Source organism: Heteronotia binoei, chromosome 17, assembly GCF_032191835.1.
Source record: "Heteronotia binoei isolate CCM8104 ecotype False Entrance Well chromosome 17, APGP_CSIRO_Hbin_v1, whole genome shotgun sequence".
Taxonomy (NCBI): Eukaryota; Metazoa; Chordata; class Lepidosauria; order Squamata; family Gekkonidae; genus Heteronotia; species Heteronotia binoei.
In genome coordinates, this window is record NC_083239.1 from 11,798,594 (window position 1) to 11,826,254 (window position 27,661).

A 27,661-nucleotide genomic window follows, 5' to 3' on the forward strand; every position below is an offset into this window, starting at 1 on the left:
GGCTGGGGAAGGCGGTGGTGGCTACATTAAGTCTTTGCAGGGCCTTGGCAGGAAGGGTAGCTCGACCTTGCTTTACCTGGCCAGGGTGTTGCTTCTCACTGAGTGCTCATTCTGCAAGGTGGAGTGCTGACCAGGCACTGGGAGGATCTGTATGCTCTAAGATATTGCACATGTTATCCCTCCCTCCAGAGTGGCGGGGCAGTTGGGGATTAAGGGACCCTTGCCAAGGGCGCCAAAAACCCTGGCGCTGGCCCTGCTCACTCCCACTCCCCAAATGACTCTCAATGCACGTAAGTTTTGCTCGCTCCTTTACAGGGGATGAGTATGGAACAATCCTTTGAAGCCAAGAATATTTCTGAATGCCTGCCTTCACCCCATTCAAAACCCAGTCCCTCCCTCGTGCTACATTTCGCAGGCCAACTGGCCCACTCTGGCACCCTCTCACATGCTAATTCATGTGCCGATCCACCTACCAGGGAGTTCTACAATTTTGAAACAGGAATTGCAGCAAGGATCACAGACAACTGCCGCCGCCACCACTACTGCAGAGAAAGAAAACAGGGCACGGAAATGGGAAAGCATTTTATTCGCCTTCTTTAAAAACACTGTTGACAGTCAGTTGTGGTAATACCAATCCATTACATGCATTTTTGTGTCCTTACTATTTTTATTCTAACGCCACAATACTCTCAAAGCTCTATGGTTTCGACTCACCAATGCAGTGCTTATTTGATATATTTACAACATTGATAAGCTCTTTTTCTGCCTTCATGAGAGCCACCTAGTCTCAAAGGGCCACTCTTGGACAGTATTGGGGCAGGGAAATCCAGTATGATAGACCCTGCTCTTTAAAGCATTGTGTCGGCAGGCCCTTTGGCACAGCAGCTGGTCCCGACCTCCTTAACCTTCTACACTGTCAACTGAGGCAGCACCTTTCACATCATCAGATTTGGCACAAGGACTGCTTTTTCTATTGCTTTAAGGGGGAGACAGGTGACTTTAGAATTTTGGCAAGTGTGTGGAAAGCAGTTTTTGATATTAATAGATTTTTTCTTCTGCATGCAATCCTGAAGCAGACGGATTCACAAATTCATTTCTTGATGGCTTCTCCCCATTTACATTATCTAGAGGAAAAAGGCAGCTATGGATTCAATACTCTGTTTTAATTATTCTCTACTAAAAATAGAGTAGGGACTCTCAGCATTCTACCGTGCTCAAAAATAATAAAAAAAAATACAGAAAAACCTTTAGGGTGGAATTGTAAGATTCTGTTAACATATTAACAGAACACAAGATACAACTTGGTCGCGCTACAAGAAACTTCTCTGTTCCCCCAGAAAGCTTTTAGAATACTATCTGCTGTAAAAAACCAACAGGCAGAAGACTGCTGCTTTGCTGGAATAAATTGTGTTTAGTCCCTCCCATTATTAATGTATCACATTTGGATCCAAGAAGCTCAAAGGGAGAATACACACACAGGTAGTAATTACATTTTGTCCCTTAACAAGCCAGGTTAGGCTGATTAAGTATAATTGGCCTAAGGCTAGCTGTGAGCTTCTCTGCTTATGGGATTTTGAAACATGTTGCCTTGGTCTGGATCCAACACTCAAATAACTGCATTCTGCACTCTTAAACCCTGGTTTCCAAGCAAAGAAGAAAGGCTTGGAGTTTGTATATAAACCAAGAGGTATTAGTTGGCCTCAGAAGCCATTTAGGTGTAGGTCCACGCACTCTTCCTTGCCAGATGTACAAGATTCAAGAGGACGTGGTCAGCTTTCACTTGACGTTGGGTTTTGAAGCAGCTTGGAAGCAAAGCATTTCTTGCTGCTCAGTGTCTCCAAAATGTAGAAGTGGGAGAAAGATCCCCCCCCCCACCTCCACTGAATTCTTGTCATATGCCAAAGAACATGCTGAGGAGGAAAGATGACAGCGTGTGTGTGTGGGGGGACGGGTGTCTCCATCTCCCATGGTACAGTTCACTGTAATTCCACAGACAAAATAGGGACATTGAAAAGTTACTGCAAATAGCTTGTGAAAATATTACAGCTGTTGTTTCCTCCCCCATCCCGTAGAAGTAAAATATTAGCTATTGGAAAGGACACATTACAAAAATATCAGAAAACTGGAATCTTAAGGTGCTACTTTGTTGGAAAATGTTGGAAAGAATTTATACAAGGAGTACTGGCCTTAGCATTTATGAAATCTAGGCAGCTGGGGTGTCAGCACTTTTCTTGTATCAGCCTTGAGACAAACACTTTTTCTCAGAAAGGGAGAAGTACAGAGGACATGGTGGGGGGCGGGGGAGAGAAGGTAAGTACACACCAGCCAACAAGGGGGGAGGTCAGAACAGTCCAGACAACAAAACTGGCAATCTGAAAAGTTACGCTCAAGTCTGCTGCTGGCCGTAACTTAGTGCAATGTAAGTGGGAGCAAACTGGGGATTCCAAGATGGTTCAACTGTCACAAGGAGGAACAATGAAGGAGGTCTCCTGGAATAGCTTAGTACATCAGAACACCAGCATGCCTTTAAGACACAGAAGGATACAGTCTGAGAACTGGAAGGTCTCTTATGGGCCATATAGCCCAACTCGTTGGACATGGCTTTGACTAGACTCCAGAGAAGGAGAGTCCACCTATTTCCCTGCTTGAACTGCTCTTACTGGCAGTTAGTTTCCCCCAAGGTTCAATCATCATCAATATAGAAACATGGCCAGATTTGTGGCCATCCGGTGACTGGAGTTATGAGCAGACAAGTCAGATCTTTTTACAAACTTGAAAAAACACTCCAGGTTTGCAGGAATATCTGAACTTTTAAAAATGAAAAATTAACCCCACCCCCTCAAAAAAACCAACCCAATACTTGACCTAAATAGCTCTGGCTAATCTGATCTTGTCAGATGTTGGAAGCTAAACAGGATCAACCCTGGCAAGTATTTGGATGGGATGTGGATGCAGGCAATTGCAAACAATCTCCAAATGGTTCTTGCCTGGAAAACCTCATGAAGTTGCCATAAGTCAGCTGTAATTTGACAGCACTTTCTTCCACCACCAATAAAAGAAACAACTCCTGCAGTGTTAGAGAAACAAATGCCCTCATGGGCTATTGCTAGGCAATCACAACAGTACTGCCAGCCTTCAAGCCTTGGCTTCTGTCACTAAGATTCAGGGGAGGAGGCAGGGCTCTTTCTAGGGCTGTTTTGCCTTTAAGGGAACACCGGCAGCAGCCATTGGGTGACTCATTACCATGTATCTAGCATGACCAACTTAGGACTGGCTGTTCTGCTACTGTTCAACAACAGCCACCGTGGTATTGTGGTTAGAGTTTCAGACTAGAAGTTGGGAGACCCAGGTTCAAATCACCAGTTTGCCATGGAAGCTGGCTGGGTGACCTTGGGCCAGGTACACATTCTCAGCCTAACTTACCTCACAGGGAAGTTGTGAGGATAAAACGGAGAAGGGGAGAATGATGAAAGCAGCTTTGGATCCCCAGTGTGGAAACATGGAGTATAAATTATGTAAATAAATAATAAATACAACTGAAGATGGGTACCTGATAAGACGTATGTTGGTTGCTAGATGGGAAGGAGAGATGGAAACAGAGAAAGACTGCCAGAAGAAGGGAAAGAAGAAGTAATGGGGGAGAGGAACTGCCCCCCAGAAGTCCTTGTGGGTCCCCCACTTGTCAACATCTATTATCCTGCTACTTAAATTAGATACAGAGAAAATGTTGCGTTCTTGCAAGAAGCATTAATACATTCAAATTCATTTGAAATATTTCCAGCCTCGTGTGGGGTGTGGTCATACTATTACTCCCGCACAATGGAATTGAGCAGGCCGTGGGAGGCTGGTAGCGAGACTGCATGACAAGAGGTTGCCAGAAGCTGTACGGACTGCTTTATTCCCACCGCCAGCTTACATAAATATACTCCGTTTGGAAAAGCCACATCCTAAGAAACATTAGGAAACAAATACAAAAGAGGGAGTTGGCCTCTAATATGCAGCTTTCCTGCTTGTATTTCAGTTTTCACAGTTGCAGTGAGCACAAAGACAGCCTATTAGACTTGTGGGTTTTGCCTCACATTAATTCACAATAGTACTTTGAAATTCAACACACACACACACACACACACAAAACTATGGCATTTCTAAGGGAAATCAAAAGCACAAAACAGACCTGGAGATTTGCTTCTAAACCCCCAAACCGTTTAAAGAGATTTCTCTACTTGATAACAATGTACATTGTACATAATATTTTTTTATCAATATATTACTTTGAACATCATCATGTTAACTGGATAACGCACACAAAAATATACATAAGAAACTCGTGTACAAAACCACGTGGCAACCGATACAAAGATGGCAGCATCTGAGTTTCTTCCAGCCTTTTTTTCATACACCAAGAAAATGGCAATACACACATTCCAAAACGGCATCCTCCTAGTCTAGTGTGCTAGGACTCAGAACCCCAAAGGAGTTGCTACATCTCGGGAGTTAAAACCTTAAAGTGCTCTTCAGAACGTTGGCATCTAAAGTCTTTTTTGATGCGAGATGACTGTATGTCTGCTGCTGCTGCACATCATGAAGCAACACAAACATGATTTCCACCCACTACTGCTGTTAGATCGCCACCGATCAAAAGTGCATCCCACCCCCTACCTCTAGTGTACATTCAAAAGTTTTTGTTTCACTTAGCAATGCGGAAGGTGGATCTGGACGCCTTGTCTGCACAATCTTCTGCTTGGGATTTTTAACTTCATCCTCCTCTTCTGTTTCGCTTTCACACACATGGACAACCACGCTGGGTGTGGATTCCGTTCCTGCATGAAGCTCATACTTCTCCCCTAGAGGCAGAACAAGTCACAACATCACAGTACAAACAGAGTGAATACCGACATAGTATCAAACACATAAAGCTTAACCCCCCTCAAAAACCCCCACTTATTGGTTCTCATGTATTTGGGAAATGACGAAGCATACACGTGGGCTGCTTCCACGCTGAGGTTTTGCACTGCATCCCTTCCACCTGCCCCAACAACAGCAACTTGGGGGGAGGGGCTTCCATACAACATCATAGTACAGTTGTCCTCCTGCATGTTTCCTCAAACCTTCTTTGGAAGACTGTAGTCAGTGTGGGTTTGGGATATGCATTGACAGGAAGGTGCCACCATTTCCTCTCATGTCAGGCCCTCTACCACCACCAGTGCAGGCTTTTTGCTGTTTATTAATTTTTCAGCTGGAAGTATGCGTCTATAGCAGCATCATAATAGTGATACATCTACTATCAGTTTTTTGAAAAGCTGGCAAAAAGCACCCTGGTGTTTGTTGTGGGTGGTGGAGAATGGTGCTTACAAGGAGGTAGCATGGATAATCCCTCAGGTGGTACCACCTTTGCTGCTGCAAATTCCTCTACATTCGCAGCAACAGCAATGAGAGTACAATGGGGAACCAACCATGCTGAAACACTAAAAATTTAAAACGATGCCTTTTGTCCCCAGTCAAAGGTCCCCTTTTTTGCCAAGGCTTCATTTTCATGAAGTGTTTCCTTGAACTTTGGAGAATTCAGAAACACACCCAAAATATACCAAAGTAAGTACCTCAGAATGTATGCAAGTCCTAGAAAGGGCTTTTTCCAACTAGAGTAGCAGTTTCTCCATCCCACCCAAAGTAATTTCAATTGTAACACCAGCTATATTTAAGGAATCTGTACTGTTGGCTCGTTATACAACACAGCAAGACACACCCCAAACATACCCAAGATGTCTACATCCCCCTGGATCAACCCTACTGTAATTTTAACAAAAACCTATCTCCCAAAGGATCTAGTAGTGCTACAGTCAGGGATTTGCCATCATTGCATGCGGTATTTTCCAGAATAAACATTTCAGAAGCATACTGGGAGGGTAACCCATGTATGATGCTGTCAGGCTCACAATACGGCTGGTTTCCTGTGGAGAATCAGACAGCCAGTGCAGAACTGGCAAAAGTGTTCCTAGCCACTGAATTTTGCAGAAGAAAATGTGAGGACATGCTCCTTGGGGTACGTAACAGGTGGTAAGAATCAGAGGTGGCAGAATTGGTAGAAAGTGAAACAATATCCATTTGTGGATGTCTACTGCCTGGACTGCTACTGTACTACCCTCAGAGTTTCTTTGAGAGAGTATGAATCCTCCCCAGGCCTGTAGCTAGAAATATTTAGGTGTGTGTGTGTGGGGGGGGAATAGGGGATAAAATTTTAGGTGGAGGGGCTGCAGGGCCCAGAATATCACAAAAGATGTCACAATTAAAAAAAATAGAGCTGGTTTGGTGTGGAGAGCCGGTTTGGTGTAGTGGTTAAGTATGCGGACTCTTATCTGGGAGAACTGGGTTTGATTCCCCACTCCTCCACTTGCACCTGCTAGCATGGCCTTGGGTCAGCCGTAGCTCTGGCAGAGGTTGTCCTTGAAAGGGCAGCTGCTGTGAGAGCCCTCGGCAGCCCCACCCACCTCACAGGGTGACTGTTGTGGGGGAGGAAGGTAAAGGAGATTGTGAGCCGCTCTGAGACTCTTCGGAGTGGAGGGCGGGATATAGATCCAATATCTTCATCTACCTCACAGGGTGTCTGTTGTGGGGGAGGAAGGGAAAGGAGATTGTGAGCCGCGGCTTCGGGTGCATGGTGAGGCAGAGTGAGAAGCTCTGTTTTGATGGGCATTTGAGGGGGCTTCTGTCAGGGAAGTACCTCTTAAAGGAGTGTCTGGGGACACTCCGCAGCTTGGGAAGCTTTTTTGGGAGCGGAGGGGGAGCGGAGGCTCTCTTTTCACCTCCAATTTTCTTTCCCTTGGCCGATGCCCATCAACACTTTGGTGCCTAATCAGGCCACCGGAGAAAGGAGCAGTGGGGGCAGCGTTTAAATTCCTTCACAGACCCCGACTAGAGAGATTTTAAGACTTTTAAGAAAGGAAATCCAGTATCTTCATCTTCATAAAATAAAAACCTGGGCAGCCTGCTGCAACGCAAATAAAAACCTCGCGTGGCAGCTGGCTGCGAGAGTCCCCTCCCCAAAGAAGGCTGACCTACCCCAACTACAGGCTTGGGGGAGCGGGAGAGGAGAGGGCGGCAGGTGAGCTACAGAAAGGGGAGGAACAAAGAGAAAAGGAGGTGGCCTCATGATGGAGCAAGAGAAGGAAGCACCAGGGCGAAGAGGGGAAAAGGACAAGTGTCTGCCCCTCACTGTTTTCGCTACCCCCACTGCTCCTGCTACTGCCAGCCTTGGCAGTGGAAGAAGGTGGAGGCAGTGCTGCTGCTTGATCAGAGCAGTGGTGCCGGCGGCGGGTGCTACTTATTTGGAGCGAAGGCAGAGATGGAGGTCGGCAGCATTGCTAGTAGCAATTTGCTACAGTAGCAATGCTGCTTTTCAGAGCGGAGTGGTGGTGAGTGATGAGGGACATATTGGAGGGGCGATACATATTGAAAGGGGGTTTGACTGAAAGGGCCTGGATCCCCCCAGCGTCCCCGTAGCTACAGGCCTGATCCTTTCCCCCACACATAATAGACCCCTCCAATTTTGAGTCTTGCAGACAAACAGACATAGAAACTTGTAAAAGTTTTGCGATGGGAGAAAATCTCTTCAATTTGCGCAAGCTGAAGTACAAATCTGTACAATCTGCTCCAGTGTTTAAACTGGAGATTTCTTGTTACATATTCTACTAATAGCTCTTTATCACAGTTTTGAAAGCTAATCCTGCCCACTCCAATGTGATCCATGAGGGTGGAGAGGGAGAAGAAGAGATCCTGTAAAGTTTCTCTACCAAGGAACAACACTCTTGGCTGCTTGCCTGTGGTACTTACAAGCCTGCTTGATCACTTTTGCTAAACAAAGAGAGAAAGTAGAGCAGAAAATTGGAAAGCATTCCATACCAGGCCCCAATTTCGAAACCGCACAGAGCAAGTCATAGTTTATCATAGGTGTAGCATCTTCACTCTGCTTCCATCCTACAGGTGGAGAGGCAGGTGGTGAGATCAGAAACTGTTTGACAGGCTGTGGGGGCAAGAGATAGGATTTGTCTTCCACTTCACTGGGCATCTGAACCTGAAAAAAAACAAACACAGCCACAACATTAGAAGAAGACAGAAGATATTGGATTTATACCCCGCCCTTCACTCTGAATCTCAGAGCGACTTACAATCTCCTTTACCTTCCTCCCCCACAAGAGACACCCTGTGATGTAGGTGGGGCTGAGAGAGTTCTCACAGAAGCTGCCCTTTCAAGGACAGCTCTACGAGAGCTATGGCTGACCCAAGGCCATTCCAGCAGGTGCAAGTGGAAAAGTGGGGAATCAAACCCGGTTCTCTCATATAAGAGTCCGTGCACTTAGCCACTGCACCAAACTGGCTCTCAGTTTGGTGCAAGACTACAATTTTCAGTTCTCTCTTCTGAGCAGTAAGAAGAGCATTCCTCCTTCGTGGAGTTTTCTTAATCTAGCATATCATCTTGTCTCGCTCTAGAACTAGTAAAACTGTTTCACTGACTGGAAAAGGCATGCGGATATGAAATGCACAGTTTCTTCCCTTCACTTCTTATAGTTAAACATTGACAATGTACTTGGCAATGAATCACTAACCAAAACTATTCCGAGCACAGAATGGTTTTCAATTCTTACCCTGGATCATTCATTCAAAAGCCCTACAGAGTTACTTGTGTTCATCTGTTTTCATTTTACAGGTGGGGATATATAATTCTGCAAGCAATCTTGGGCAATGATTAAGCAGCATTTATTTTTATTAGGGTTTGTAGAATGTTTCGGGCTCAAGTGCCATGTTCTACTGGAGAAAGTTTTTCTTCCAGACGTTTTGTTCTCAGCTGCGGAGAACATCCTCGGTGGCGTTGCAGCCGGAGCAGCGTTCTGACCTTCTTGGCTGCTGTGCTCAATGCACAGAGAAAACTTTCTCCAGTAGAACATGGCACTTGAGCCCGAAACATTCTACAAACCCTAATGATGATGCCAGCCATGAAAACCTGAAACCTTTGACAGCATTTATTTATTTTTATTCTGCTCTTCCTCCATGAAGTTCAGCATATCATACATGAATCCCCCTCCTATTTCACCCCCCACTTTGGCGGGGGAGGGCGGGATATAAGAATAAATTTATTACTATTATTATTATTATTACCACAACCCCCCTTGTGAAATAGATTAGCATGAGAGAGATCATGTAGGCTCTGTATATACAACTTTCTACCAGGGAAGCTTTCTGTCCCCAGAATCTAGTCTTAGGGTGGGTTGTTCTAGAGCAGGGGTGTCGAACTCATTTGTTAGGCGGGCCAGATATGACGCAAATGGGACTTTGTGGGGCCAGGCCATGTCATAAAATGTAATGTGAGGCAGTGGAGATATAAACTTTATAAAGGACACAGACAAACACAAAGATATTATTTTTAAACTTAAAACACAAACATGCTAAAAACTCTTGCAATATTTTGTTAAAAATGGAAAGGTGGGGGGAAAGTGGGATTTGACAATGCAATTTTTAAAATAAACATTAAAAAAGCAAAAGGATCACAGCAGAAACTATGGGGAAGGCGAGATATAAATCTAATAAATTTAAATAAAAAATATAACAATGCTCTGACCCTGGGAAAACAATGAAATGGCATTGCAAGCTTCTTCCCCTCCCCCAGGGTTCACTGAGATTGGCAATGGCTCTGCAGTGTAATACCCTCCTTTGGCTGTGAGTTTCCAGGTTGGGAGTACTCACTAGGTCCGGTCCATTGAGCAGAGATAAACTGGCTTAAAGCATCAGTCCTTTATTTGCAAGCCCACAACTCCAGGAAGCATGAGCTTCAGCTGTCTATATAGGAATGCTGAAACAGACTGCAGCATGGACAAAATGGCAAGGAAAACATGGAATGGATTTTCCACTAAGGTCTCTGGGCCCTATCTATCTGGACACAGAGACCTTAATGGAAAAATCCATTCCATGTTTTCCTTGCAGCTTTGCTTCCTGTTCCAGCCTGCAAACACAAGGCAGGGAACTGAAAGAACAGGGAACTTTGTCAGCCTCTGAGCTTCAAATGGTGAGGACAGGAGGAGGAAGAGGGGGGAGAAAAAGCCCCAGGGGCCTGATTAAAGCCCTGGATGGGCTGGTTTTGGCTAGCGGGCTGGACATTTGACAACCCTGTTCTAAGGATTCACAAACTATGTGTAGCAACCGTACATCCATTCTTGCAGGTTTTTTTAAAAAATGGGATTCATGCAAGCTGTAGGAAAAGTCTCTGGCCAACAGAAAGCTGCAAGACAGGTAGAGCTTGTCATTACAGGTATGCTTTGCTACTGAAGGAAAAGATATTTTAATTTCTTTTACATATTTTTAATTAGCAAAAGAAATGTTTATAGATTAGTGCCTTTTATTTCTATTGCTTAAAAAAATCAAGTATTAAATAATTCACAAAATCCATTGCCTAAGTATTGCCAAACATCATATTAAAATAAAATGGGGCAGAATTCACAAAAATAAGAAAGACAGGCATAAATTCTAATGTGAGGTGTTTGCTCCAAGGTTGTATCAGGGAGAAAGGAAGAGGCCAACATACCTGAGCAAAATACAGCTTCAACTTTTTCCCACCAAAGTCGGTCTCGTGTAGCTCTATCCGTGCCCTCGCTGCTGCTTCCGGATTGCTAAAGTTTATCCTTACTCTTCTAAAACTTTTAAATAGCTGGAATGTAACGTGATCATCATAGACGGAGAAAAGCGCTTCAAATCGTTCCTAAGGGTAAAAGAAAGAGCACTTTTTTCCTCTTAAGCTTTCCCCAATCGTACTACTTCTGGGCTGGCTATCAGTGTGCGGCATCTTTTAGTAGAGTGCTACCCAGCAATTGCACCGAGCCTCTGCCGATACAGACAAAAGGCAACAGCCTCCAATAAATGCATACTACCAATTTATTCTTGAATTCTATGCAGATATACATAAAAGGGCGCATTAAGCATTATTAATTATTATTTTAAAGTCGTTTATAGGCCACCTGTCTCACTAAGCCTCAAAGTGGATTCCACAGTGCAAGTCACTGCAGTCGACAGGATGAGAAATCCAATAAACAATGCAATAGGGTTCGGATTGCAAAAATTTGGTGCCGAGCCGAAACAATGCTGAAACAAAACATAAGCATTTAAACACTGCATGTTAAAATGACGCTGAAATTACCTAGTAGGAGCATCCTTGCAGCAGCAGGCACAACATAGTAGCATAGTCCACAGTCCCTATTCCTTTACCAAAGCATCTTTTTGAACCATTTCACTATAGTACAGCTCTATTACCTGTGTAAGGAAGCCCTCTTGAATAATTCAGTTTTTCATAGTTTTTGGAAAGCCACACGAGAGGGAGCCTTCAGGTAGCCCATTCTATAAGGTGGGGGCCACAACAGACAATGTGTGTTCAGAGACGTGTTGTTTATTTTGACCATTTGCAGGGTGGCACCTACAGAAGGTCTTGCTCAGACGAATGAAGCTGTCACGGTGGAGCACGGAGAAGCAGCACTACAGCAATCCTGAAGCGATAAGGGACCAAGGCCATGGAGGGTTTTATATATGATTGCCAATACCTTTAATTGAGCCTGGTAACGGATAGCTTAGGCTAGCTTGATCTCATGAGATCTCAGAAGCTAAACAGAGTCAGCCCTGGATAGTATCTGGATGAGAGAGCACCAGGAATACCAGGGTCGTGACCAGTGTTCCCTCTAAGCTGAGTTAGCACGAGCTAGCTCACAGATTTTTAGCCTCCAGCTCACACATTTTTGTCTTAGCTCAAGGAGGACCCCAAAGCACAATAATTTATGCAGTAGCTCACAACTTTAATACCAGTGGCTCACAAAGTAGAATTTTTGCTCACAAGACTCTGCAGCTTAGAGGGAACACTGGTCGTGATGCAGAGGCAGGCAATGGCAAGCCACCTCTGAAGGTCTCTTGCCTTGAAAACTCTACAGGATCGCCGTAGGTCAGCTGTAACTTCACGGTACTTTCCACTGCCAACAAATAAGCAGCCAATGGAGTGATTGCAAAATGGGAGTAATATGCACATGCTTATGATAAGAATCGAGTGGCGGCATGCTGTACCAACTAGAGCAGGGGTGTCAAACATGCAGCCTGGGGGCCAAATCAGGCCCCCAGAGGGCTCCTATTAGGCCCCCGAGCAACTGGCTCATCTGCTTCCTTCTCCCTCTCTCTTGCTTCCTTCTGCATCTCAGTTTGCTCTACAAGGCTTGCTCAGTTGCACAGGAGCTGCAGAGCAAAACCTCGCTCAGTTGCACAGGAGCTGCAGAGCAAAACCTCGATTTTCTCCATTGGTTGAGGCTCCTCCTCCTCCTGGCCCCCTGGGGAGGGAGGGAAAGAGCCAGAGCTTCCTTTGCCCAGTTCCCTGGATCCCATGGGAGAAATGCAAAGAAGGCACCTTCAAGACCAACAAGTGCTAATGTTTTTAGCATGTTTTATTTTAAGTTTTTTTTTTAAATTAGTCATGTTGGTCTTTGTTCTTTAAAAAGTTTATATCTCTGCCACCTAATCTTAAATAAGTACACACATGGCCCAGCCCAACAGAACCTGGCTCGACAGGGTCTCATTTATGTCATATCCAGCCCTCATAACAAATGAGTTTGACACCCCTGAACTAGAGACTGACTCCAAGCCAAGACCTATGTAAAGCGCATTACAGTAGTCTAGTCTTGATGTTACTGTGGCATAGATCCAGATGGCCAGATGGGCCATATCAAGGGAGGGGGTCATCTTGTAGAAAAAAGCATTTTTTGTAGCTGCATTGACTTACTTCTACAGCTGTATCCAGCTGTATGGAGATCCAGGCCCTACTGGATTTGTTATCATTCCGTAGGGCCTGTTAGATGGAGCTATTCCGCCAGGCTTTTGATTGAGGCAAGCAGGCTTCCTTCACTGCCTTCCCAACCAGCAACACTTCTATCTTGTCTGGGTTCAGTTTTAATTTGTTCACGTTCAGTCCTCTGACCACCGAAGTCATGCAGTAACTCAAGGTAAATGTACAAAACAGTGCCCTCTGTTGACAACTAAAGTATTACATACTGCCACTGGTTAAATGCAATTTTTAAATAATTTAAAAATGTGCTGTATTACATGAAATTTACATCCCTACCTCTAAATTAATCGACAGATGACATGACTCAGTTGAGATCTGAACCCATGCGTCTTAAGGTGTGAAGGAAAAGCTGCATTCAGAATCACGTTAGATAATTTGGTCAGCAAGTCATTCTGTCACCTCATAACATTTCTCCTATGCCCCTGGCCTTCCCAGCCTTTCTATAAGGCAGACGGAGCATAGTGCTTGATATTCATTGCAACTGACTTTTCATGCTGAACAGATTTCCATGAAATCAAGAATGTGCATGCATAAGCAGCACCCTATCTTTTGGTTGTAATCTAGGATCCTCCTATAGCAATGGCAGGAGCAACAGCCACCTGTTCCCAAATCTTGTAAAAATCAGGATTTTACAGGCAACACAATCCTTGTTACATGCAGACACTCTGTTCCATAGTTTCCCACTGGCAGGTCCTACAGGCCACCTGCTATAGCTGCACACATTTCAGATCCAATCCCAGAACTCCCATGTAACGTGAAGCTATATGTACCATGTAACTTAACCTCAAGTAGAGGGCAGTCATCTGAGCTTCCATGCTGAGGGGCTCCTGGCTGCCCTGAAGCCAAGGCAGCTCTAGGCCCCACCCTGCCCTACAGCTGACCACACTTCCTGAGACTCAAGCAGCACAACCGACTGTAGAGTGGTGGGAATCCCTTTCCCACTTCCACCCTACAGCTGAAAGCTGCCAACGTAACTCCAGAGACTCTGGAGTCTTGGCGAAAGCAGCTTCACTCACGCAGCAGCTAGAAGCAACCAGCTGTACAGTACAGGGGATGAAGCCTTCCCTGCACCCAGTGATTCCGAGGCTCCACTGACAAGTTTTACCCGGAGCCTCAGAATCACTATGATCCTGCTCTCCATGAAGACAGATCCAGGAGGGTAGTCGTGTTGGCCTGAAGCAACAGAATAAAGTAAGGGACCAGTAGCACCTTTAAAACCAACAGAGCTGTATTCAAGATATAAGCTTTCGTGTGTCACACACACACACTTCTTCAAATACAATGGAATGAGAGGAAAGCATTCAAATTTATAGAAAGGATTGGGGAAAAAAATGAATTAGCATAGAACATGATGTAGACATTTTGAGACAAAGCAGAAACAACAAGCCAAGTGAATAAAACTTTGTTGGTTTTAAAGGTGCTATGGGACTCTTAATTATGATCCTGCTCGAGAAGGACAAAAGCAGACTATGCATCCTTTTGCCCTGAGACAAACTTTAGCTTGTTATTTTGGAGACATGGAATGCTGGTGAGTTCTGTGCCATGAACTACAGTGTCTAAACTTAAGCAGTTGCATCACTAGGTGGCTGGAGTTTATTCCAGGAAAGCATAATCCAGCCTTATCAAGGCTCCTCTAATCCTTGAGATTTGGTGATATTCCTGCATAGAGGAAGCCACTGATAGATTACGAATGACCCAAAATGTGTTTGGACTCTCATAAAAATAGGATATAGGGGAAATAAAATAACTAAAACAAAACAGACAGATCTTAGCATGGGAAAGCCCTTTAAAGCTAATGAAATTTAAATCAGTCCAGAAAGTTGCTGACATGTTCAATTTTGTGATCTGGAGAATTTATTTGGCTCTTCTAATTGCTTTTAGACCAAGCAACATGGAATTATATAAGACTTAAGCAAAGCTGCCTATCAAACGAAACACTACCTCCAGCATCTACAGCACACCTTCATGAAAACATGCAGTTTAAATCTAGGGATTAGGCTAATTTACCTTAACTGGAAATGAACTTTTTAAAGAAAGGGTTGAACTAGTGTTTGCCCCCCACCAAATTTACTTGTGTTATTTCTTCCGCACTTTCTTGTAGCAATAGGAGTGTTATTACATAATTCCCCCTCATCTAGCTAAAGGCTATTAAGTAAGCTGCTTTTAAAATTATATGCATATCTGATTTGCAACAGCATGCTGCCAGCCAGGCATAGGCTATTCGCTACACAAGTCCACTATGCAACAGCAATGAAAAGCAAATGTAAAAGGAACATACTACATTGAGTTACAAACAACAACAAAACCCACAATGAGGTGAAAGGACATTTTGACTTTCTTCCACCACCACTTCTAGTGTTTTTTTTAAAGCTCTAGCTAGAATCTAGAAAACACACCTAAGTCACATGCCCTTGCTGCAACCACTGAGGCAAGTAAATCCTCATCAATAGATGCCTGGGGCAAGGAATATGGCTCAGACACAAAACCTGCAAAAATGTGACATGCAGACACATTCTGAATGTGTTTGGTCCCCAAAAGACCCTATCAAGCCAGTTTCAAAAGGAGCTGAAGAAAGCTGAGGAAAAGATGGAGAGGAAATGATTAGGGGATATCATATGGATGGTCCAAAGGACCCTCCACCAAATAATGTACCTCATTTTGAATACCAAATTGGAGCAAAACCTCCACTGTGAGGCAATACATCATCCCACTGAATCATAAGCATCCAACTCACTACAGCAGTAAACAATAAAAAATCAATAGTATTCCTAGTTAAAATATGGCTGAACACCACCTAACATATTGCTGAAATGTGAAACACTGATATGAATGTAATACTCATATGTCCCACTGACTCATCTAATAACAACTGGAAAAGAGTCACTTGAATAATAATTCTGAATTGTGTCATCCCAGATTATTTTCAGTTTTTGAACAATATCTGAATGCTATGTGCAAACTATTTTTAGTCCAATATATTCCTGTTTGTTTCAAGGGTTATTGGGCCTCGCCAGTAGTGCCCACCAAACTGATGGGACTTCAGAATAATCAAAATTACAGACTATTGGAACAAAGTATCTGCTGCTAGTGACCAAGGCTGGTGGGGGGACATACCACAGATCAGAGTAATAAAATTTATTAATACTGTCCTTACTGTATACTAAGATTTCTCTAATAAAACAAATGAGACGACCATCACACAATGGTCACTAAAAGCCTAGTGTTTCACATGGAACCTGATACAAGCAGAAGATAAAACACATGTTCTGTCAGCAGGACATATTATAAAAATTGGAATCTAAGTTCCTTTAGAAAACACATTCAGCCTCACATACAGCTGTCATGGAAACATGTCTACCTACCTTGATGCGATTGTCATGACAATGAAAAGTAATAGTGGTATTTTATTTCCTCTCTGACAGAATAAAAACATGGGAAACAAGACAGGTGACAGAATACAATTTTACTGAGCAGAATCTCTCAACTTCAGCATTATCTCTTACTAAAGGGAAGGACCATTTGTTTATGTGAAACTTCAACATTTGCAAAGTGCAAGCTTTAAGCACCCACAGTGAACCAGAGAAGCAAAGATGTTTAAGTCCCAGTATTGTGTGGCGTTCAAACCTATCCATCTTTACAGTGGCATGGTGAATGTTACCTCATAAACACTGACTGTGGAACTAAACATGGCATCATTATTAGACATTGAAAAGAACTGCAGAGAGGTAGCTGTGTTACTCTACTATAGCAAAACAAAACAGAAGATGAGTGAGCACTCAGAACTAAGAAAGTGCATGGTTTCTTTCTTTCTTTTTTGTTGTTGCTTGGTCTATTGGACCCTCCCAATTTTCAGGATTTCTGGGAGAAAAACCTGGATTCCAATAATGGCAAAGCATTTGGATCTGGGATTTTTCAGAAATCCCAGTTTTTTTCAATAGACCCAAGATGAAAAAAAATATATGGGGGGAAAACCCCAACCCAGGAACAGCAAAGCCAAAAAACACAGCTCAGTGATGGCCCCACTTCTCAGCTGCTTCCTTGATCTTTTCTACAGCTCCTTTAAACCAGCCTGGTTTAAAAGCACTGCAGAAGGTGGGAAACAGCTGATAAGCAGCAAGCAGTCTCCCAGTCCCTCAGCCTCCCCTGATCTCCAAAATGCCTGTCCCACCTGCCAGTTTTCAGCTTAGGAAGATCTGAATGCACACCCCTATGCAGAACCCAAGTGAGCTTTCATGAAAGCTCGCGTTGAAATAAATGTTCTTAGTCTTTAATGTACCACTGGACTTTCATTTTATATTGCTAGCAAGCCCATTCATCACTTTAAGCCACAATAACTTTCTTGATTTTCATAAAAACATTTATCAATCAACACATCTCCCTATTTTTTACGTATCTCTTTACCTTTTGTTCTTGAACTTCAAATACTGCTTCATGAACACTACAAGCAAAAAGTGAGGTAGGCAGGTCACTTAAGTCCATCATTGCTTCCAAGTCATCTTCATTTTCTCCAAAAATCATCTCTTCTTCTTCTTCTAGGTCACTGTTGTAAAGGTCCAACTGGCTGTCACTCCAAGCCTTCATTGTCTCTCTAATCATTGCCCACTCAAATCAACCTTCCTTTCTCTGTATTGGAAGACCTGTGACAACAGCTTTTCTAGAGCAGACACACACACAAAAAAGGTATAGCAAGAAGCAAATTTACCACAATTTCCCCATTACTCCTGTTTTTAAAGATGATGCATTATGTGCAAGAAATAAATACCTGTGTGAATTGTGTTTTACCAGCACCACAGGGCCATTCTTTGTTAAAGATTTCAAATGCAAAGAACAATCTGTTCAGCTGTGAATGATAATCATCATAAGCCAATCAATACTTAATCCCTGAAGGTGAAATAAATAAATGCTACTTAAAATATTTATGCTGTTAACTCCTTTGAATGCTCTCAAAAAATTAAAGCCAACAGGAAAGGAGCATTATGGAACCCCACCCACCACTGTAAGTACTCTGAACTTTGCACCAGCTAATAATTAGCAATTGGAACAGACTCTAAATCATAAAGGGATGGCGGAGAAGTAACCTAGGAGCATGATGCACCTAGATTCAGAAACAAGTAAGAAGTAACAAGGCTGCAAAACAGATGAGGAGAAATAATACAATTTAAGTAAAAGGGGAGAACATTGTGTAAGATTGTGGTACCGAGGGTGTAGGAACTTTGGGGACAGCGGTGAGATAAAGCAGGTAAATGTTTAGCTGATATCATTCATGGCTGCCTGCTGCTTTTGGGATGGGGGATTTTGGCATGCCATTATTTTCTTGGAGTATTCATAGACAAAATCTCAGATGTGGCTTGAGAGCAGAACAAGGACCAAGTGGTTAAGTGTGTGGGCTCTTATCTGGAAGAACCGGGTTTGTTTCCTCACTCCTCCACTTGCAGCTGCTGGAAATGGCCTTGGGTCAGCCATAGCTCTCACAGAGCTGTCCTTGAAAGGGCAGTTTCTGGGAGTGCTCTCTCAGCCCCACCCACCTCACAAGGTGTCTGTTGTGGGGGAAGAAGATAAAGGAGATTGTGAGCCGCTCTAAGACTCTGATTCAGAGAGAAGGGCGGGGTATAAATCTACGGTTCCTCTTCTTCTTCTAACATACTATGTCACAGAAGAAAATTTGACATCAGTTATGTCTTAATCACAGGCTCATACAAAAGGCATCAGGGTGGGTACTTTTAAACCAAATCAGTTTTAAGTTAACTGAAAAAGAACAATTTTAAACAATGCATTTACTTCCTAATGACTAGGCATACAAGTGGTTGATATAACACCAATCATTTGAAGAAGAAGAAGAAGAAGATATTGGATTTATATCCCGCCCTCCACTCCGAAGAGTCTCAGAGCGGCTCACAATCTCCTTTACCTTCCTCCCCCACAACAGACACCCTGTGAGGTGGGTGGGGCTGGAGAGGGCTCTCACAGCAGCTGCCCTTTCAAGGACAACCTCTGCCAGAGCTATGGCTGACCCAAGGCCATGCCAGCAGGTGCAAGTGGAGGAGTGGGGAATCAAACCCGGTTCTCCCAGATAAGAGTCCACACACTTAACCACTACACCAAACTGGCTCTCCATTTGCACCTAATAACGCCTTTATCAAGCTGGAAGGAGAATAATCCAAAATGCCTGAACACACAGCCTACAACCACTTTACAGTGGAGAATTGTATTGGGGGTTTTTTCTGCCTGGCTCTCTCTGTACACATGCTAACTAAGCAAGAAACACTTATTTGAAGGACATGGCTGAAGTCTAATTGAATAGAGAGGGATCTACTATGTCTATTTAGCATATTTTTATTCAACTCTTACTCCAAGGAGCTCAGGGTAAAGTATATGGGTCTCCCTTTTCCATTTTATCTTCTTAACAACCCTATGAGGTAAGTTAAGCTGAAAGAATGATTGGTCCAAGGCGCAGTTCCCCAGGGCCTAGGCCACCAGTCTAAACACTACTCCGTTTAAAAAAACCCAAAAAACTGAACATGAAGTCCAGAACCAGGCAAAAAAATCCATTAGATTGCAACTAGATGACCATGTTATTGGATTGGTAGGTACAAGAAAATCTGAGAAATAAATACGCTGCAGAGCTCAGATAGCTGGAGGGAATAAAAATGTTAGATCAGGTGCATGAACTGATTATCCTAGTGAGACTCAAAATGGCATCTCCTGGATCCTAGGAGCTGTGACAACTGTGACCTATTCACAATGATCCATGCTCTTGTCACCAGCAGCCTTATTACTGTACAGTGCACTCTGAAGGTGTGCTATAGCTGTGGATGTTTCGAATAGTCCAGGATGCAGCAGCAGCAGGACAGCTAGCTGGTGTGGACTAAAAGCTGCACATTATTTCAGTTTTGAAAAATCTTAATTGCCTGACTGTTCATTATCAATCCCAATTCAAGGTGGCAGTTTTAGCTTATAAAAACCCTACAAAGCTTAGAACCTGCATACTTAAAAGGATTGTACAACCTGCCTGGACGCTGCACTCTTCATGTCATTTTCTCTCCCCTACCTTCTGAACCGAGTGGCCGAGGGGGGAGACAGAACCTTTTCAGTAGCTGCGGTTCAATGTGGCCAAGTGCAAAGTAATGCACATTGGGGCCAAGAATCCCAGCTACAAATACAAGTTGATGGGGTGTGAACTGGCAGAGACTGACCAAGAGAGAGATCTTGGGGTCGTGGTAGATAACTCACTGAAAATGTCAAGACAGTGTGCGTTTGCAATAAAAAAGGCCAACGCCATGCTGGGAATTATTAGGAAGGGAATTGAAAACAAATCAGCCAGTATCATAATGCCCCCGTATAAATCGATGGTGCGGTCCCATTTGGAGTACTGTGTGCAGTTCTGGTCGCCGCACCTCAAAAAGGATATTATAGCATTGGAGAAAGTCCAGAGAAGGGCAACTAGAATGATTAAAGGGCTGGAGCACTTTCCCTATGAAGAAAGGTTGAAACGCTTGGGACTCTTTAGCTTGGAGAAACGTCGACTGCGGGGTGACATGATAGAGGTTTACAAGATAATGCATGGGATGGAGAAAGTAGAGAAAGAAGTACTTTTCTCCCTTTCTCACAATACAAGAACTCGTGGGCATTCAATGAAATTGCTGAGCAGACAGGTTAAAACGGATAAAAGGAAGTACTTCTTCACCCAAAGGGTGATTAACATGTGGAATTCACTGCCACAGGAGGTGGTGGCAGCCACAAGCATAGCCAGCTTCAAGAGGGGTTTAGATAAAAATATGGAGCACAGGTCCATCAGTGGCTATTAGCCACAGTGCATGTGTGTATATAAAATTTTTGGCCACTGTGTGACACAGAGTGTTGGACTTGATGGGCCGTTGGCCTGATCCAACATGGCTTCTCTTATGTTCTTATGCCTTGACATTGGAAATCTTTCCCCCTTTTCTTGCCTTTAGCACTGTCACCCCTTTTCTGGCACTAGACCAAGTTGGTTTTATTTTGACTGCTTTGGTATGTTTTTTCCATTTTGTTCCTTGCTGTTTGATTGCATTCATTATGGCTGTTTTAGCTGCTGCTGTATATTTATTATTAATTTTAAAAGCCCTATGCGAAACAATGGTGATGTCATGGGGTGTGGCCTAATATGCAAATGAAGCACTGCAAAGATCCAATAGTTTGCTGGGGCCCAAAGGGGGCTTAGTCTTTTGACTGGTCCCAGTCTTTATGACCCTGTGAAATGCCTGCTGCCAGAACCAGCATGAGTCCAGGAGAACTTTATATCTTACTGAATTGTGCTGTATATCTTGCATTTAAATTGTATGTAAGAAAAGTGAAGTATATATACATTTAAATAAGCAAGAAAGCAGAAGTGTAAGAACATGGTAAAATGAAAGTGTTGGGAGAGAAAGGATCAGGACAATACAATCCTATGATTCAGAAATGGGAAAAGACTACTGTTCCTCAAGCCATTAAAGTCTGAACAGAATACTCCATTTTTAAGAGAAACCTGAAATTAGACTAAAGCTAATAGAGTACCAAGAATTTAATAGAGTACCAAGAATTTCAGTAAGCAAAAGATGTGACAAGGCAAGAAGGAATTTACAGTTACTGTAGATCTGAAACATGAAGTTTGCACAAAGTATTCTTGCCTTTGATTTGACCACTAATCAGAATAGTCTGATTAGCAACACATTATTTCAGAGGAGTAAAGGAAGGGGGGAGAGAGCTGATTGTTCTAAAATTCTCAATTTAAATTAATCCCTAAATATAGCACAACTTTTTCTTTAAAGTAGGGAGGGGAGCATAATGAAAAAGGAGGAACACCCAGAGAAACTGATTTGCTTATAGGATCAGCACTATGATTAAAGAACAGAGTTCAGTTTTCGTTAACAGTCTTTCCTGCTTTACAGTCCATGACTGCCAAACAAGATTCTGAGTGGAAACAAATCTCTTAGCAAATGGAAAATGCTGATCTTCTAAAAAATATATGATGCAGTGAAATATTTGTGTTATCCCACAAAAAGGAGGCTATACCAAAACAATTATAGCACGGAACCCAGGCTCCCAGCTTTGTAGATTGGTGAATTGAGATGACATAAGTAACCTCAAATGACCTCTGTTTCAATTTTTTTCCATCTACAAAACAGAACTGTAGATTCACAACTGCATATTTTTTCAAGAGAAACCACAATACCCATAACAAGATAACAATTGGCTCATCAGATTATAAAAAAAAAGATTGGGTCATGAGACGGTCATTTTGATGATGAATTTACCTGATTTAACACAATAATTTTGCACCAAGGAACTGGAAATCGACAGAAGTCCTAATGTTCAAATAGTGGGGAAAATGCCTCAATGAAAAATTAAACGCAGCAACACAAAATAATTTTGAAATGAAGTTGCCTGAGCTTGGAAGATTTGAGGCTCAAAACCACAAAGGAAAGAGAGAGCCTTTCTCAATACCATTAGTAACTAGTATTTCAGTAACGAGTTCATTTAAAAAAAATCATGTTAAGATTATATGCATGTGTAGAGGCAGTGTGATTAAACACATATTGATTTCAAATACACAATATTCCCGTAAATTATAAATAAATAATCCTGCAGCTATTGGTTTATACAGCAGAGTCTGAATTGCTTGTTTAATTGTATTTTTTAGTTGGCAATTTAATCACTTCAGAATGTTTGAGACCAAAGGGTACAGGATCATGTTTTAAATCATAAGAAAAAGAACAAAAGTTATAGGCAGCTGTGAGGACTCATGGGAAAAATATCCCAGCACAGTACTGTAATACCTTTTTATTAGGATCAACCAAAATATCACAAAACAGAGATTAAGCTTAAATACCCAAATCATATACAGCCTAATATTGAGTGTTTGAAGTAGTGGAGCAGATTTTTTTTAAACAATTTGATAGAGGACAAATAATAAGCTGCTGTGGAAGATTAACTGAATGGAATCTGTTACTGTCAAATGAGTAATGACAACATGTTTGGCAATTGTCAAGAATTTCCACAGTAGAGGCCCCTGTTTGTTTTACTGGGGATAAAAGCTTTTGATCCCAAGACATAAGAACACAATGAGGAAATAACGGAGGGGTACAAGCAGGCAATACGAGAAGAAATGTAAACAATTCCTAACACAAGAGTTTTGCAAATTTAATCTACCGGCACTTGTCTCAAATCCCAAACATTAATGATTGTAGGAAGCCAAATTGGTAGAGTATGACAGAAAGATCTCCAAAGTTAACTGCTATGGCATTGGTGGAAATTTACGCAACTGCAATGGCAGATACTTTGATACAAATGCTGATACCTTTATGTTAAAACTGTATTCCATTTTCTACTCTAAGGTGATCACTGCATACTGAAGAAAGACACCCAGGGATGAAACAGTAGCTTTGTAATGCCTGCATCACTTTGACTAATTATATGTGCACAACACACTTGGCAAGGTGAGAAACACCCTCCCACACCCCCAAAATCAATGAAGTAATTACGTAATTATGTGTTTAGACTGAGGGGCCAACTATTCTCCTTCTTCCCCAATGCAAGAAGTACTATCCTCCTACCCCCTCACCATCCTCTTGGTATGTGAGTGGCTTCTCATCCTGATAAGGCAGCAAGGACAATAAACCCCTAGGAGTAAAGTCAAAAAGCAACAAAGGTGGGGAGTTAGCAGTAAATAACACGCTCGAGGATAACAAGTACACATGATGAAGGAGAAAGGCATTTGAAAGAAATTATAGTCTTCTGGAAATCAGAGGGATAACATTAAGAAAGGGCAGGCTGTCTCAGCAAAGAACACATCAAAAAGAAGTAATAATGACTAGCAAAGATACAAATGCAAGGGAACAGGAATGCTACAGAGAAAAGGTGACACATGGAGAGACCATATATCTGAAAACAGGAAAGTAAGTGATCAGAGGAGAAAAGCACAGGAGATTCCTTGTGAAACTGACAGCAGAGAAACAGAGTGTTGACAACACAAAGCAGAAATTGGGGGGAAAGGCGGGGAAGGAAACAGTAGTTGGTATTGGCGATAGAGAAGTTAGAAGCATTCTTTTAAGACGCAAAAAGTGAGGAGGACATTGCGAGGCAAAATCAGTAAAAGGAGAATGGGTGATGGTAATACACCCCTGCAGGGATTGCGGTGGGGGGTGGGGAAGAGTCTTCAGGGAAGGTAACAAGAGGCCTTAGATATGTGGGGGGCAACAAACAACTGACACTAATTGGGGGGGGGGAGAGAAAGAAGCTCCCTTGCGAAAGCTCAGTGGAGCAATTACGGGATTTGACATGAGGGGATGCAGACAGATAACAGTAATATTGGGGAAACGATACAAAATATAAAGGACAGTTGAAAGTACATAAGAACATAAGAGAAGCCATGTTGGATCAGGCCAACGGCCCATCAAGTCCAACACTCTGTGTCACACAGTGGCAAAAAATGTTATATACACACATACACTGTGGCTAATAGCCACTGAAGGACCTGTGCTCCATATTTTTATCTAAACCCCTCTTGAAGGTGGCTATACTTGTGGCCGCCACCACCTCCTGTGGCAGTGAATTCCACATGTTAATCACCCTTTGGGTGAAGAAGTACTTCCTTTTATCCGTTTTAACCTGTCTGCTCAGCAATTTCATCGAATGCCCACGAGTTCTTGTATTGTGAGAAAGGGAGAAAAGTACTTCTTTCTCTACTTTCTCCATTCCATGCATTATCTTGTAAACCTCTATCATGTCACCCCGCAGTCGACGTTTCTCCAAGCTAAAGAGTCCCAAGCGTTTCAACCTTTCTTCATAGGGAAAGTGCTCCAGCCCTTTAATCATTCTAGTTGCCCTTCTCTGCACCTTCTCTAAAGCTATAATATCCTTTTTGAGGTGCGGCGACCAGAATGTCTCTTTCAGGGAGAAAGCAAGAAGAGAAGCAGGAAGGGGCGGGACAACAGATTTTTTAAAGGGTAAAGGCTAAGGGGTTTACAAAAGCATTTGCACACAATGATTTTTTAATATCATCTTTGAAGGAGAGGGACAGTCTGTGGCTCAGGAGCACAGCAGCCACTTCACATGCAATAAACCTCATGTGCAATCTCCAGCATATAGGATCTCAAATAGAAGATGACAAAAAAAGACTTTCCTTATTTCTGATCCTGGAGAATTTATTCACTTTGTTTATATTCCACCTTCCCCCCAATACAGCCCCATAGTGGCCTACATCGTTCTCCTCTCCTACATTTTATCCTCACAACAACTCCATGAGGCAGGTTAGACTAAGAGTGTGTGACCATCTCAATGTCAACCAGAAAGCTTCCACAACAGAGGGAGGATCTGAACGTGGGACTTCCGAACCCTAGTCCAACATTCTAACCAGTGCACCCCACTGGCTCTCTTGACAGTCGCTGCCAAACAGAGTAAACAAGGCTGAACTAGATGCACTCAATATAAGACAGTTGCTTACATTCAAGTGTTCACCTATCAACACAAGTGTTGTCAACAGGGGCCAACCAGATAGCCTTTGAACGCATGAAGCTGCCTATACTGAGCCTGGCTATTGTTCTACCAAGGTCAGTATTGCCCGCTCTGGTTGGCAGGAACTCTCCAGGGTGGAGGTAAGCTCCCTGATGCTTTCAACTTCAAATCCCAGAAATTAACCCTTGGGCCTTTTGCAGGGAAACCATTCAGCCACAGTCTCCCCCCCCCCCCCCCGCCAACCCCCCCCCCCTAAGCAGAGCATGAAGGCAGATGGCCACCCTTCTCCCTTCATATATGTGCTAATGATCTGATATGGAGAGCCAATGTGGTCTAGCCGTTAGAATGCTGGTGCAGAATCTGGGAGACCCGGGCCCAAATCCCCCAGTCTGCCACAGGTCTCTGCGTGACCTTGGGCTAGTCTCTCTTTCTCAGCCCAATTTACCACAAAGGGTTATTGCTGCAAGGATAAAACAGGACGATGGGAGGACTATGACATAAACTGCGTTGGGTCTCCATTGGGCATGAATATGGAGTATAGATTAGACAATTGCTTACATTCAATGCGTTGGGTCTCCACTGGGCATGAATATGGAGTATAAATAAATAAATATCCTCAGCATCCAGCCTTAAGAGATATACTGCCCCTGTTCATAGAGGCTCTATTTACACAGCAGTGGATATGTCCGAGCTGGGGGGGGGGGGGGGAGAAATCTTCACAAAATCTCTGCTTCTATCTTCGGAAGATCTTTAAATAACATAAGAACATAAGAGAAGCCATGTTGGATCAGGCCAATGGCCCATCCAGTCCAACACTGTGTCACACAGTGGCCAAAAAAATTAGATAGATAGATAGATAGATAGATAGATAGATAGATAGATAGATAGATAGATAGATAGAGCAGAGGTCCATCAGTGGCTATTAGCCACAGTGTGTGTGTGTATATATATATATACACACACACACACTGTGGCTAATAGCCACTGATGGACCTCTGCTCACACTGTGGCTAATAGCCACTGATGGACCTCTGATGGAGCAGAGGTCCATCAGTGGCTATTAGCCACAGTGTGTGTGTGTGTGTGTGTGTGTATATATATACACACACACACACACACACTGTGGCTAATAGCCACTGATGGACCTCTGCTCACACTGTGGCTAATAGCCACTGATGGACCTCTGATGGGAGCAGAGGTCCATCAGTGGCTATTAGCCACAGTGTGTGTGTGTGTGTGTGTGTGTGTATACACACACACACACACACACTGTGGCTAATAGCCACTGATGGACGTCTGCTCCGTATCTAACCCCCTCTTGAAGGTGGCTATGCTTGTGGCCGCCACCACCTCCTGTGGCAGTGAATTCCACATGTTAATCACCCTTTGGGTGAAGAAGGACTTCCTTTTATCCGTTTTAACCTGTCTGCTCAGCAATTGCATCGAACTGACAGCAGCCGAGGGGGTGCCAGAGTGACACTGTCGGTCAACTGAGGGTTGGGAGGGGGGTGGGACGGGGTCTGTATCGGGGGGGGGGGGGGAGTGATATCCAAAGAAAGCAACAGGTTTCTGCAAAACATCCAGCAAAGGGAGGCCGAGAGAGCGGGAGGGGCTGGGCGGTCAAGGCAAGGGAGAAAGGAGAAACGAAGCGGGCGAAGGAGATCCCGGGGGCTGCGGCGGAATGAAAGGGGAGTCAGAGGACAGGGAAGGACAAGGCGGTGGGGGGGGCGCACCGAAACCGGCTCTCTCTCTCACTCACTCACCGCGTCCTTCTCAGAATCAGAACCGGCGCCGTCCCCCTCGCAAACGAATCTCATAGAGGGGGAAAGCGGAGCGCTGCAGAAGGGGGCGAGGAGTGCGCTGACACCACCTGCTCCGGCGAGGAGCCCCTCCCCCACTTTCCCTGACTTGACGGAGCGCCGGATTCTACACCTACCTCGCTCCCCCCCCCGCGGGTGTATACGCATGCGCGTGTCTATCGCACTCATTCTCTTTAGCTTCTTGGCACCGCTATGAAGGAGTGACCCGGATGGAGGAGGCGGGGACAAAGGGGTGGGAAAAAAAAAAAACAGCTCGGTTCTCCGGGGATGTTAGGGGGAGGCGTTGGTCACGTGGCGAAAAGGCGGTGCCCTGCCTTCCCCATAGGGTTGCCAAGTCCAATTCAAGAAATATCTGGGGACTTTGGGGGTGGAGCCAGGAGACTTTGGGGGTGGAGCCAGGAGACATTGGGGGCGGAGCCAGGAGCAAGGGTGTGACAAGCATAATTGAACTCCAAGGGAGTTCTGGCCATCACATTTAAAGGGACGGCACACCTTTTAGAATGCCTTCCTTCCA

General features: G+C 43.7%; 1 protein-coding gene across 4 annotated transcripts; it reads right to left on the bottom strand.

Moving 5' to 3' along the window:
- Window positions 1–3,871: 3,871 nt before the first annotated feature.
- Window positions 3,872–27,364, bottom strand: RCAN3 (RCAN family member 3). Of its 4 annotated transcripts, XM_060258099.1 has the most exons (7): window positions 27,091–27,349; window positions 21,887–21,988; window positions 17,619–17,696; window positions 17,258–17,510; window positions 10,571–10,744; window positions 7,897–8,068; window positions 3,872–4,844 (listed from the first exon to the last, which is right to left on the bottom strand). In XM_060258099.1, the coding sequence occupies exons 4-7, from the start codon at window positions 17,450–17,452 to the stop codon at window positions 4,636–4,638; spliced, it is 750 nt and encodes a 249-aa protein (XP_060114082.1). In that variant the 5' UTR covers window positions 17,453–17,510; window positions 17,619–17,696; window positions 21,887–21,988; window positions 27,091–27,349; the 3' UTR covers window positions 3,872–4,635. The 4 variants fall into 4 exon arrangements, with proteins under 4 accessions (XP_060114082.1, XP_060114083.1, XP_060114080.1 ...); XM_060258100.1 differs by lacking the exon at window positions 21,887–21,988 and having other exon boundaries at window positions 27,264–27,364; XM_060258097.1 differs by lacking the exon at window positions 21,887–21,988 and having other exon boundaries at window positions 27,091–27,313.
- Window positions 27,365–27,661: the final 297 nt, after the last annotated feature.